The following is a 14,229-nucleotide window of genomic DNA, read 5'->3' as shown; positions in this document are numbered from 1 at the left end:
ATATACTTTGGATGATTGCATGGTATGTGAATAAATCTTAATTAAAAAAAATCTACCATAATATTGTATTCAATGACCCATTCTCAATCACTAAACTATCTGAGAAAAGAGGCAACATAGTAAAATATTAACCTTGCTAACTTCTGATTGCTAGTTTTCCTACCAACTGTCCCTTCCTATTTGCTCTAAATGATATTCTTACTGACATTATAGAAAATTCAAGATTACCTGAAAAAATTAGTTTTTAAGACTTATCCTCAATCCAACTGTCCATAAAAAAAAGTTTTTAGAAATTAATGACTTCCTCTAGCAAATATGATAAAGCCCACAGTGTCCAAAAGCTATTTCAGCAGGTGAGAACTTCATAGCACCCACAATGAAGCGCAAGCATATCACCATCACGAATTCCCACATACTTACTTCCACTGCATAGTGAAGAGCTGATGAGCCAGGATGCAATGACAGGTTTTGAAAAGGCTTGATATGAGGTTTCTCCCATCCAAAATCTGAGGACCATTCCACTGTCAACATGTGATCCGTGAAAACAGTGCCAAAAATCAGATTATTTGGGTCTGGTTTTTCTTTTAAAATGGTCGCTGGTGTAATCATTAGATCTTTAGCCTGGGAAAGAAAAAAATCAGGACCATTAAAGAAAAGTGGGTCAACATTCTCTGTCTGGATAATAGGAAGTTACAGTAAAAAGACAGCTATAGCTTAATTTATTGGCCTTAAAAAATGAAATCTTAAATGTCATCAACTAATACAAAGAGTTAGCATTATGTGAGCCAAACAAATCATTCCTGTGTACACAACTTGGCCTGGTGTTTGAAATCCTGCAGGGTACACTGCCTGCTTAAGAATATCAGAACCAAAATTCAATGACATTTAAAAACAGGAACAAAATGGCAGATGGGGCAAAATGATGCAAAAAGGAAAATACATCCCTTCTTCAATCTGCTCACCAGACACATCGGGCATCTGGGAAAGTAGGAAGAGGTGTCCTATATAATAAAAACAAAAGCACTCACAATGACTTTGTTAGTTCTAAAACGAACATCATCAAGAACTAAATCTCTACTTGACAATGGTTATTGCTCCAACCCACAACCAATGGTCTCAGTCATAAGCCTTCAAAATCCTGTGGGTACACTAGAAGAAATGAGCATAGTGATGCAAATGTTTTCCTCTGTTAATACAGAGATGCAGAGAATGAAAACTCTCTGTTTTCTGAGGAAACTGTGAACACAGGAAATTGTATTCAAAGAAAGATAAAGAAGAGTAATCAGAAACAACTTCATCTGTCAGCATTTTACCAATTCTCCACATAGCCAGGATGTCTATTTCAAATGACCAAATGCACACCAAATGAATCAGACACCACCACCTCAAACTTTATAATATCTGTAGAATACTGACAAAAACCACAGGAGAAGGAGTTTTTAATGAGTTGAAAAACAGTATTAACCAAAGGACAAATTCACCTGTTAACAGATGCAAGGAAAGTCAAACTGTACTTATTTTAGTACATAAAAAAATACTCATTTCCCCCCAAACCAAATAAAGAGCTTCAAGGTGCATCAGTATTATTTTTAAATGATCTAATGACATCTGATTAATTCATTGCCTTACAGCTGCCTTAGTCATTTGATAGATCTTGAATGAAAATCAGTTTTTAGAATAACATTCAGACTGAAAGATGTATTTTAGAATCAGAAAGCTCACATCACCATAAGCATAGGACATTAAAAGCAACTTGTTATGGCAATTTTCAGGCTAATCTGGTAATGCTAATTGAAAACATGCCACTAAATTGCCAAATCTGAAAAACAGAAAAATTGACTTTCCCCTACCGCTATTTAAATCCAAGTAAACAAGTTGACTTAAAATCCTTTACTCCGCGGCAGCATTATTCACAACAGCCAGCAGATGGAAGCAATCCAAGTGTCCATCAACAGATGAATGGATAAACAGAATGCAGTATACACACCATGGAGTACTGTTCACCAAAAAATAGAAATGAAGTTCTGACACCTGAGACAACATGGATGAACCTTGAAAATACTAAGCTAAGTGAAATAAGCCAGACATAAAAGGGCAAATATTAAATGATCCTACTTTTATGAAATATCTAGAATAAGTAGATCCATAGAGACAGAAAGCAAATGAGAGATTACCACAGGCTGCAGACAGGGAAGAATGGGGAGCCATTCTGCTTAATGGGTAGAGTTTCTGTTTTGGATGATGAAAAAATTTTGGTAATGGATGGTGGTGATGGTCACCATGAATATAGTTAATTCCACTGAATTGTACTCTTAAAATGGTTAAAATGGGAAATTCTGGAATATATATGTTATTACAATAAAAATGTCTTTAAAAAACCTTTACAAAGTAAGAGAAAATAAATGTATTTAAAGGTATATATTCCAGCAAAATCATTTTGATCCTTGAATCCTTTGTCTCCCTTTAACCTCTAGACTTGGAGGTCAGGCAAATATAGCCTATAGGTCAAAGGCAGTCTTCAGAAGTTTTATATGTTTTGTAAATAGTTTTATTGGAATGCAGGTATGTTCACCATTCTTTTACCTACAACAGTCGCATAGTGGACTGGTTGTGACAGGCAGCCCTGATGGCTCTCAAGCCTATAATATTTACCATCAAGCCTTTTAAGAAAGTTGGAGGACCCCTATGTTCCAGGTGTTTAGACAAGAATTTAACTAGATTATTCATGGTTATCTCCAAGCCTAACACAGTTCCTGACATACATAACAGGAAGTTATCTCAAATATTTAAAATGCTTGGCTGCTTTTAGAAGCCCTCCCTTATGAATGTGGATTCACCCATAGGAAGTAGCCAGGATCTTATTTAAAATGAGTGAAATTCCAACACAAACATTTTATTACGAATGATTTCACAGTATTCTTGCACAATGAAGCAGTGTGATTCTGCTTTAGTTGACTTATTTCTTTTTAGTACATAGGTACTCCTGGGCACAGAAAAGTTTGGAACCACATCAACTACAAAGTTAACTACAAACAATGCAAATTTCCTTCCATGAAGAAGTCCACTAGTAAAAGTTTTATTAATAAAACAGGTAGTAAAATACAAAACAAAAACTGAAAGATGAGAGTGGGTAAAAATGGACAGGACAGGGTATGAGAAAGTTGACCTTGTTACTGAACCAAGGTGGTGAGTTCTCTGCCCAATGAGCTCAAATGACCAATTCCTGAAACCCCAGGGTTTCAAAGAGAGAAAGTTTATTGCTAGGCGCAAAGGAGATCAGATGGTTTATCAGCCCCAAAATCTGTCTCTCTGAACTGCAGTAATTCTGATTGTTTTATACTATTAAAAGATGGACAGGTTTTAGGACAATGAGCACAATGGCTCCAAGATGTAATTAGAGGCGATTTAATTATTGAGTATGTGCAGATTGATTACATCCTTAGTCATAGAAAATGGTGGCCTTAATATGATGATGGGCTTGATTTTTAGTATTATGATGATGTATAGGTGACTTGTAGGTAAAAGTCTAAGCTACTGCGCATGTCAGGCGGGCCCATTTTGGTTAGATCCAGCTTTGGTTATCAAGATAACTTTGAAAAATAACAAAAACAAAAACAACAACAACAACAAAAAAGATAACTTTGGACTTGGGGTAGGTTAGTTCTGGGAAACCCAAGATCCTTCATTAGTAAACATTAGGGGTTGTCTTTAGTGATCATAAGACTCTAAAGTTGAAAAACTCGATAAAATGGGTACAAGTGAAGGTTAGTCACAAGGTTTTTACAATCACAAGGGCACAAGCTACAGGCTATACAATCATTATCAGAGATCAAGGCAGCTGAATCATAGTTCAGAGATTTCCCTCTGTCTAATATACCAGGAAGTAAAAAAGAATATCTACATAATTCAGTAATCATAATCATCCCTTAAATCCTAACGTCTTGGTTATAATCTTTTGATGCTTTTGAATTCTGGATACATCTTAAATGTCATAAAAGCAGCAGACCTTGGCATTTTTTTCAGTCACAGAACCAATAATTTGCATGCATCTTCAATAGTAACAGAAGTTCACCACTCTCCCCTGCCAGCTTCTATTTCTATCATTAGCTCATCCTTCTACCTCTACGGTCTGTTAAGCTCTCCTATAATTCCTTCTGCCATAAAATGAATAAGCAATTGGATATATACATCTCTACTTTAATGACAATCTGAATAAGAATATTTTAAAACCAAGATGATGGCTTCATCTCATTATCAAAAAACTGTAGGGTAGTTCTTTTTTTTTTTTAAATTCAGTTTTATTGAGATACATTCACACACCATACAATCTCCATGATGCACAATCAACCGCTCACAGCACCATCATATAATTGTGCATTCATCACCACAATCTATCTCCGAACACCCTCCCTACACCAGAAAGAATCAGAACAAGAACAAAAAACAAAAATAAAAAAAAACACCCAATTAACGCCCCCATCCCACCCCATTTTTCATGTAGTTTTGGTCACCATTTATCTACTCATCCATTGTAGGGTAATTCTTTTGATAAGTTTCCATGTCTTACACTTCATGTGAAACATAGAGAGCAAAGTACAGTTTTCATATCATATACCTTTTTTTTTCTTCTCCTGATCCTCTTTCTTCCTCATTTGCTTTACTATTCTTAATATTTTGCCTTTTTATTCATTCAATAAACATTGATTGCACCAGTCCTGTGGCTCAACACTGCACTAAGTAAACACAAGAGATATCAAGATGCACCTGGTCCAGCCCTTGCTTCTTGGGTAAGCTCACCATCAGCCGTGATAGTCACCACTGTGGGCAAGAGTCATTCATTCATTCAACCCAAAACTGTGAGCTACTATGTGGCTATACTGCTCTAAGCCCTGAGGAATAATATCAGAGAACAAAACAAGTCAAATTCCCCACTCCCCTAATGAAAGGAAAGAGAATAAAGAAATAAACAGATAAATACATGTCAGGAAGTGATTAGTGCTATGAAGAAAATTAAAGCAGCTTAAGGGGATAATGTGGGAGAGAGAATGCTTATTCTAGATGGGAGGGTTAGAAAGGGCCTCTCTGATAAGGTGACATTTGAACACAGACCCGAATGAAGAGAAAAGGCAAGCCACATAGATATCTAGGGGCAAAGTATTATAGGCAGAGGAAACAGCAACTGCAAAGGCCCTGAGGTGGGGTCATGCTTGACAGGCTCAAGAAGCAGCAAGGAGCCCAGCGTGGCTGGAAGGAAGGGAAGGCAGATGGGGCAGTGGTAGGGGGCAGCCATAGAGGTATTGAAGCTGCTGGAATATGGAATGGGGTGGACCGAGATGGCCAGTTACAGATCTCCATTGTACACTGTCCAAGATTCCAGTTTTCCATGAGCTCTGGCTCTCTGCAACTAAGACTGTAAGCCATCTTCCTTATTTCCCCAGGAATCTTTATAATACGTTGCTGCCAATTAAAGTAAAACTCTATTAGAGGCAGTTCGAAGGGGGGGTTGAGGATATCACTGAAGGCATGGCTACCATGACTTAATGTCTTCCTGTTTTAAAATTATGCAGGAGCAAAGTAGGAAGGGAATAGGGTGGTTTAACTTGTGGTATAATATAAAGAATCTGTGTAATGTTGGACTTTCTCCTTGAGTCTGTATACTTCTCCCTCCACATTTAAAAACCACTAATCTAGACCCCATTCACTTCTGGATGAACCAGAACCTTACAGGGATGGGAAGATTTAAATTCCCCAGGTGATTCTTCTGTACAGACAGAATTGAGAATCATACCACACTTTCTTGAAGATCTTATTAACTTGATGGTTCCCAATACTGGTTGCTCAGTTGATTCATCTGGGAAGTTTTTTTTTTTTAAATACCCATGTCCATGAGCAGTGAAACATAATCTCAGGAGTGGAGCTCACATCCATGTTTATGTAAAGCTTTCCAGGGAATTATAATTCACAGAAGGGGCCAAGAACACGCCTTCAGATATTCAAATCTCTAACTGATTTGTGAATTCTTATCTAAAGCCCTGTACTCTTTTGCAATCACATGACCTTGTTTAACTCAAACTGAAACTATCTAAAATGGAACACACAATATTTTCCCCAAAACTTGCTCCCCATTTCTGATATTCCTATTACTTTCTTTTCTTTACTTCTAATTCTTGATTTACTTCATAAGAATAATGCGTGTTTATTATTTTATTTTCAAATTCTACCAAGAAAGAAAAATGAAAGCATTTCCAACTATCTACCACATTCCCACTACCCTCTGTTAACAGATTCTTTTTGTGTTTTCCCTATATTTTCTTTGTACCTTTATTACTTTCAAGGTTATTTTTCAGTCTCTTAACATTTTCCCAATCCTCAGCTTCCCCTATCATTTATTGAATTGAGACACTTGAAATTTCAAAATATCTCTTTAATAAATCTGTTTCCCTCTATTTCTACTGCCCCTTCAATAGCAAATATCCTGTATCTCTTCCCTGTAATTGTAACTGAGAAATTAACAAAACTAAGGATTTAACAAACGATTATGACTACTGAATCATTATACTTTCTAGTGTACTAGAATAGACAGAAGGAAATACTTGAAATTGCTGAAATGTAATAATGATCATATTAACTATATAGCCTACATCTTGTGACCCTGTGATTGTAAAAACCTTGTGACCGACTTTCACTCGTACCCCCTTTATCTGGTTTTTCAACTCAGAGTCTTATAATCACAAAGGCAGACCCCTAATATTAATGAAGGAACTGGAGTCAGTTCAGAACTAACCCTTGACTTGTTCCTGTAATGGTTAGCTTACTTCTAGCATAGCTCTACTCCTTTACATTTGTAAATTGTAGCTGTTTATACTTGTTATTGTAATGGTAACAACGCTATCTCCCCTTGTTTGAATCCATAAAAACCTTGAACTCCTTAGACTTGGGGGAGACAGATTTTTAGGCTGATAGCCCATCTGATCTCCTGCCTTTTGCCTAGCAATAAACTTTTTCTCTTTGAAGCTCCTCCCCCGCCGACCCTTGTCTCAGGAGTTGATCATTTGAGGGCATCAGGCAGAGAACCTCCCTCTTCTGATAAGTATTATAGTCCTTCAAGAACTTAATCACATGCTCATTCATGACGTTCAATGTAATACTAACTTCCTTTTTCAATTCTACCTCTCACTGATGCCGTGCATAAACCTTTTCTTTATCATTTACCAATGCATTCAGCTGCAAGCAAACCAAAAACAAATAGGAACTCATTTTCTCATATGCCAAATAAGTCTGGAGAAGACATGCCTGGCAACACCCCATAATGTCGAGGCTCTGCCATTTTCTTGGCTGGACCCTCAAAGTCACAACAAGTTGCTACAGCTCTAGCATTAGCTTTAATGATCAAGGCAGAAAGGGAGGCAAAAGGCAGCACCAGCCAGAGTACCAGCCATATCAGCTCCCCAGAAAAATTTTTCCAGAAATTCCTTTGTGCTTCATGGGTTAGAAATGTGTCACAAGGGCATCTCTAGCTAGGAGGCTGGAAGTGCAAATATGTTACCTGAGGCTGAGCACAGCACTGCAAATAAAATCAGCATTCTGCTAACAAAGGAGTGTGGGTGGAGGCTATACATTGGGCACACATTAACAGTGTCTGAACACTTACCGGCCCCTTAAACATTGCTTACAACCCTTTCTTTAACATGAAAGAAACAGAAGGACTAGGACTTGGCTACAGACACCTTCTCAGCCTCACTCCTTTTTCTCCCTGTAATTTCCTCTACTTATAACACGGGACACAGAGCGCCTTCGGTTTATCCAACTCCCTTCTTTCTTCTTCCAGCATTAGGAGGGGAAACTGCAGCAACCCATATGGCCCAAGAGTTTGCTGTGGAATCCTCTATTTTTCAAACTGTCTCGCATTTGCTTCATTCACTTCTCATACAACCCCTTCTGTAGTTACAGCTCACCCCCAAAATGCTTAACTTGACTCTATGAAATCTTTCTAATTGATTTGAATAATTGAGAATAGGGATCATTTCTTTCATTTTTCTTTTATTATGCTTGCCTAACTTCCATTTAACACAATAACTATTATACACATCAATATGTCAGAATAATTCTGCTCTAGGCTTTGTGTATTTACTGCACAAAATTGGATCATCATGATACAGATATCAACATACTACATCTACAATTTTAAAGAGACATTTGTACTTATTATGTTTTTTAAAAGCCCATTCTTTTTTGCTGCCATTAAAAACCTTTGAAGAATCAACTTTAAAGAATGATTGTGGTCCAGTGTATCTAATTATTACTGTTTGAACCCTCCTCTTAAAATACCTCTAAGACCATCCGTAGTGACTCACTGGCCCGGAGAGATCAAGTTAGTTAATGGCAAAGAGGAGATTTACGATAAGTGCTTTTATCCTCAAATTAATGCTCTTGAAATTATAACTTTATGAGTTACATTTCCAAATATTGAATACAAATGCCTAAATTACCAGGGACTAATTATATTTAACTACTCCACTATATCCTTTTGTAAGAGAGGTGATTTCCTATTGCAAATATTAACCCCCTAATTTTATAATTGGTACATAAGGATTATCTTCTACCCAGTTTTCTCCAAGTAATGCACAATTGGGTGGCTTCAGAATTGCATCAAGAACTCTTAATTTCCTTTATTTGAATTAATGTCTGCAATTATGGATACTAAAAATAAGAGCTTTCGAGTTGAGCTCAAAAACAAATGACTCCAGGAGCCATTGGACTAAATCCCCAGAGCTTGATGGCAGAAACATTATACCCAGAGAAGTTCAGGAGTATGGAATTGGGGGCTCCATCTCAGTGGTCCTGTAAGTATGAAGTGCATGTTTCTAATTCTCACTTATCACTGGGTAAATTTTAAAAGCTAAGTCATAAAAATCATTTTTTCAATAAATGTAGAAGACGTAGTAATTTTAAAAGTAAAATATTTTTACTTCTGAAGTATCTTTTCCTGATTCTACTCTCCAGTTTTATTGGCTATTGATGGGGTTTTCTGCACATTCTTTTGGGGTACGTTCATAAACAATATGCAAGTAGTGTTCTGGAGGATCATAATTTATTTTCCCTTTTAACACTTTCTTGAGCTCCTTGTTCTAGTTTAGTTATATAGCTTTACCTCTCTTAGTAAAAAAGATGTAAATGTATTGATTACACATTCTTCTTTAATAGATCTTTATATTTGCTACAAATTTTCTCTGCAACGAACATGCTTCTATGTAAATTATTTTGAATTTGTCCCACTACTTTATTGGAATAATTCCTTGAATTGAAACAGCTGGGGCAAAAGAAAAGGAAAATATGCATTTTGAGTGAAAATTCAGAATTCCCTCTAAATGTAAGGCAGTCAACATCAATTCACTTTCCCAGTGTAGCATTCCCTCTTTTCTAGAACTGTACAAATATTATGTTTCAGTATTTTTTCATCTTTGATGTAATAGTACGAAGAACAGCAAGCTTGATGATCATCACATTAATAGTCATTTGTATGTCACGTCCATGTTCTCATTTTTCTTTGAATGTTTTCTTTTCTCTTGAAATAACAGTTACTTTGTACTGATTGCTAAGGGCTCATTTATGATGAACAATGTCAGTCTTCTGATTTTCATGCATTTCATGGAAGGAAATACCATGTTTCCTTCCCATTTTAATTCATTCTGCTGTTTTATTTTTGGTTGTACAGAAGTTATGTATTCAAATATAATCATTTTATGTTTCAATAAAACAAATTACTTAAGAATACTAAATCTAAATAATTAGGTGATACAGTTGAAGTTCAAAGGTAAACAAACAATATTAAAGGTATGTGATTGACTGAATATATATGAAATGCTTTCTCATAAAGAAATCATTGGCATAAAAGAAATAAATTTTATAAATTATTTTTAGCAAGGTTCTCTAAAAACATTTTCTTTTTCTATATTTCTTTCCAAAGATGGATGAAAATAATAGTATCTGTAAAATGGTACTTTCTCCTGTGTAATTAATTTGTCTCCTTCCAATGCTTTTTCATACCAAAAATTTGGAATGCCACAATGACTAGATTGCGAATGACAGGAAATACTGCCAGAAACAGGGTATATTAAAAGCAGCAATTTCCCATTTCAAAACACATGCTTGGATTAACATTTGCTTTGAAATGTGGAAGCCCACAGCAAGAAGATGCAACTTAGTTGAAAGCATCTGAAGACTATTAGGCAGCCTTCAGCCAACACCTTTTGCTTATTACTCTATATATCACATTTGTACTTCTCAGCATTTGCCACAACACTTAAACTTTTCAAAGACTAACTGTGCATTATAACTGTATCAGAAATTTAATAACTTTGTTCTACAATCACTTCCTGTACATTTTTCTTATTCTGCTAGAAAGCCTCTGGTGCCATGTCCCTTTGATATGCTATGATATTTGATTTTAAAGAGAAGTTATGAAGAAAATTACAGATTGGGAGTGTGGCAGCTTGGAGAACTAGCAGACGTAGAGGCAACTGAAGATACAGATGGCTGACCTCTTTCAAACAAAGAGGGTCATCAAGTCCATGGAAAGATTCCCTAGCACACAGAAATAAGGTATCTCATTACTGGGCATGATCACTTCAATATGACCACATCAAAACAAGGGGTGAGAAGACTAATATGAAAACTACCCATGAGACCCAAAAGGCAATGTAAACGTTATAAATTGGGTAAATGAAGAAAAAGAAATACTGTATATGTCAACAGCAAATATGGTTCCATAAAATTCACCATTTTTCTCTTCAAAATTATCAATTTCAATTTTCATTTGCTTCATCATACATACACTGAGAATACATCCATTATAAGTCATGTTTTGATACTCCCTTTAACCAAAGCCTAAAACAGAGAAATCCAAATTAACAAGTACAGAGATTATTTACATTATGAATTAATTCTTCACTTTGCAAAGGATTCTTCTGTGAATAAAGGTCTTTTCTTACATTTGCTTTGTAATTGGGAAATTTTTATCTACCAATACTCTTTGAGGAATTTATTTACTGCATAAAATGAATCTTAGAGATTATCAAATAAGAGTCGCTTACATCTATTCTTTCAGAGATCCAGATCTTGGTACGTAACCCCTCATAATGTATTAGAGCTCAGTCATCATAGAACAGCAAAATAGATATATTACAGAGTTATGGAAGACATTATCTTTAAAGGGCTGAGAATAACATGGTTAAATAAAATGCACATACTTATTTTAATAAATGAATAAATGTATTCTATCATATTTTGGTTTAAAAAAATCCTTGAGAGCAGAGACCTTGTCTTAAATTTAATTTTAGATGGCCAGTGCCAAGCACAGTCCCTGGCACATAGTTAAGCACTGGATGTGTTTGAGATTGATGAGTCGTTTCACTCTCTCTGAAGCCTGCCAGGACATGAGATCATTAGGACAATCTGTCCTATGAATGACAATTGACAGTGACCGATAGAAGCAGCAGAACACCAAGAGGCACAGAGAAGCAAAAACCTCCACAACTGTAGGGATGGTGGGAGCTGGGTGAAATGACTTATAAAGCAAACCATACTCTTACATTTGGACTTTTTGATTTTCAAAGTACTCCTATACAGAACTATCTCATTTGCTCCTAAAAATTATCTGTGAAGTATGAGATTATTTAATATATAAACCCCATCATTGAGGTAGAAGGAAATGCAATACTTTTACTGTAAAACGTCATGTGCTGCTTACAGGGAAAAATCAGGAGTTAAGTTGTTTCCATTAGCGGAATGTTCGTTTATACTTATGCAATCAGATAAAGTCTAGTTTAATTTTTGCTAATTGATCATTTTCAAAGAAAAATAAATTATTTTTGAAATAAAATAAGCAATTAACTCTCAGGTAATCTTAGAAACGATGAATGTAATATCTCTCCCCAAATGATTTTTTCCGCCTAAGAGTAGAATTTAAAATACATAGCAGCATAGCTAAACCATTATCCACACAGTTAAAAAAAAAACACACACAAAGAAACCCATATCTCAACAACCACAAAAAAATGGATTTACTCAGTTGAAACTTGTTTCAGACACAAGCTCTGGCAAACAACTCACCTTAAAAGTCTCCACCACCTCTTTCGATCTTCCTTCTCCAATACATTCTGCCGAGCATCCGTGATTGCAATCCTTAAAAGAAGAATTAAACCTCCATTAAGTAAAACCAGGTGGGTAACCGGCGCCTGGGATAATCAATATAACTCACCATTACAGTGTGCTCTGCTCCCGAACCCAAGCAAACAGGAAAAGGAGGATCAGGCGACACCTAGGCGAACGCCCCGGATCAGAGCGTCCTGTGAGAGCGGCCCCACGCTTTCCAGTCTGTGCGAGGTGGCGGCTGTTTTTGTCCTCCGAGGGCTTAGGGCAGACTGGTTAAATTCAGGGTAGCCCTACAGAGCCACAGCTCACCAGCCGAGAACAACAATGCAATTGTCTCACTTAGATCAGAGTAAATAGACTCAACTAGGGTTTTAAGCCATTTACAGAAAAATCTCCTGGGCGCGCTCAACCTCGTGGTCTTGTCACTCACTGGCGCACAATAGCAAGCGGGGGGAAAGGGATGGGGACTGGCGAGAACCATTTTCTCTAAGGGCAGGGTCCTCCTATGCTGGCGCATCGACACCAAATCCCACATGTTAAGGACAAATTGGATGAAAATGGGGGAGGAGGAGGGCGAGGGATTTAAAAGACTGGTAAAGAAACATGGGGAGGGGAACAAATTGGAAAACAGTGCAGACATTACATTAAAACAAAACAAAACAACAACAACAAAAAAAACCACGAATCGACTAAATAACTACGGGATGGAGGGAAGAATGGGAACCAAAAAGGCAGAAGGAAAATATCTGGAGGCGGCGAAGGCACGCAGGTTTTCGCGCCCGACTCCTCCCTCAAAGAGGCTTCCATGATGACCCTCACGTCCCTGGTGACCGTCCACGCTGCTCTCTGGAGCGGATAACTCTGCGGCTGTTAAACCTGGCCGGCGGGGGCCTCTCCCAGAAGGAGTTCGCAGGCTAGGACTCCAGGTTTGGAGCAAGGATAGGGGAAGGAGGAGACGTTTTGATGGAGGCGAAACGGCCTGCGAGGCGAAGCAGGATCGTGCAGGAACGGCAGCAATGCGCACGGCCAGGCCCGCAGGCTTTGGAGACCCAGGTTCCAATCCTCCCTCCTTCTGCAAACGCCACGGTTGGGGGTACCTGGCGGGCGAGGGCCGCGCCGGCGGCGGGTGGGCTGGCCATCCGCAGGCTCCGGGAGCGCGGGGCTGCACACAGCGCGCGGCTGAATACAGCCCGCGAGGCGCGCGGTGTCACGGTCCGGAGACGCCTGGCCAGAGCCGGGCTCAGGAAACGACATGCCCCCTCCAGCATCCCTAGGGGAGGAGTCTGTAACGGTCTTCTCCCTCTTTTTCGTAAATCGGGAAAACCGTAGCCGTAGTCCCTGCCAGCCGGTCTCGGGCTGGGGCTCGAGAGTGCACGCCGCAAGAGAGCTTCCTGGTGCAGGCGCTTCGCATCAGTATTTATTAAACAACCTTTAGATAAGAGACCAGAAACGCCCCTCTGCCAAGACGAAGGAAGCCTCGAGGAAATTATTTTATATTAGGGCAGACCTGGGTAGAAATCCACAAAAGGCAGTTTTTGTCCTCCTACCCTCACTGCCCCCAACCCGGGAGATTGCAGCCCGAGATTGGCATTTGTGTACAGCCCTTGGCTCGTCACCGACTCCCACGTGCAAATTGAAGGGGTGAAATGAATATGGATTTAAGATTTCCTTGCACCAGCTACGCAGGTCGAAACTCGGATTCGTAACTCTCCGGGTGTTGCGAGACTTACATTCCCTAATGGCTGTTTCTGCCCAAAGACCTGGTTGTCACCTAAACTCAGCCATTTATCGTTTTCAGGCAGAATAGGCCATAAAGAGCTTCCAAATCGTACTGTTATGATGGTTTTCTGATGTAGGCCTGTGATAAAAATATTTAAAAGGACTGGCAAGTAACGTTTGAAATGCTCCTCGGTTTAGAAAGGTAAAAGAAAGATTGAAATAGCTATTGTCTCTTCAGCTATGATCTCCCGAGCAACGTCAGCCTAAATTATAAGCCTTCACGGCTTTTAAATCAGTAAGAGATGGTGACGGACTGACTTGATCATGGAATTAGGGCAGTTATTTTAGGTAGGAGCG

At 38.2% G+C, this 14,229-nt stretch overlaps 1 protein-coding gene across 2 annotated transcripts in view; it reads right to left on the bottom strand.

Annotated features, from left to right (window-relative positions):
• BCAT1 (branched chain amino acid transaminase 1) overlaps window positions 1-13,529 on the bottom strand; it is a 63,174-nt gene extending 49,645 nt beyond the window's left edge. Inside the window, exons 1-3 of one of the 2 annotated variants that reach the window (XM_037847256.1) lie at window positions 13,251-13,529; window positions 12,112-12,183; window positions 421-621 (exon numbers count right to left, since the gene is read on the bottom strand). In XM_037847256.1, the coding sequence (XP_037703184.1) occupies window positions 421-621; window positions 12,112-12,183; window positions 13,251-13,421 (444 nt within the window). In that variant the 5' untranslated portion in view covers window positions 13,422-13,529. Of the gene's footprint in view, window positions 1-420; window positions 622-12,111; window positions 12,184-12,259; window positions 13,227-13,250 lie in introns of those variants that run through there. The other variant, XM_037847257.1, reaches the window with a different exon arrangement.
• Window positions 13,530-14,229: the final 700 nt, after the last annotated feature.

This window comes from Choloepus didactylus, chromosome 8 (genome assembly GCF_015220235.1).
Source record: "Choloepus didactylus isolate mChoDid1 chromosome 8, mChoDid1.pri, whole genome shotgun sequence".
Lineage (NCBI taxonomy): Eukaryota > Metazoa > Chordata > Mammalia > Pilosa > Megalonychidae > Choloepus > Choloepus didactylus.
Note: the sequence above shows the minus strand (reverse complement) of the source record. Positions and strands in the feature narration are given on the sequence as shown.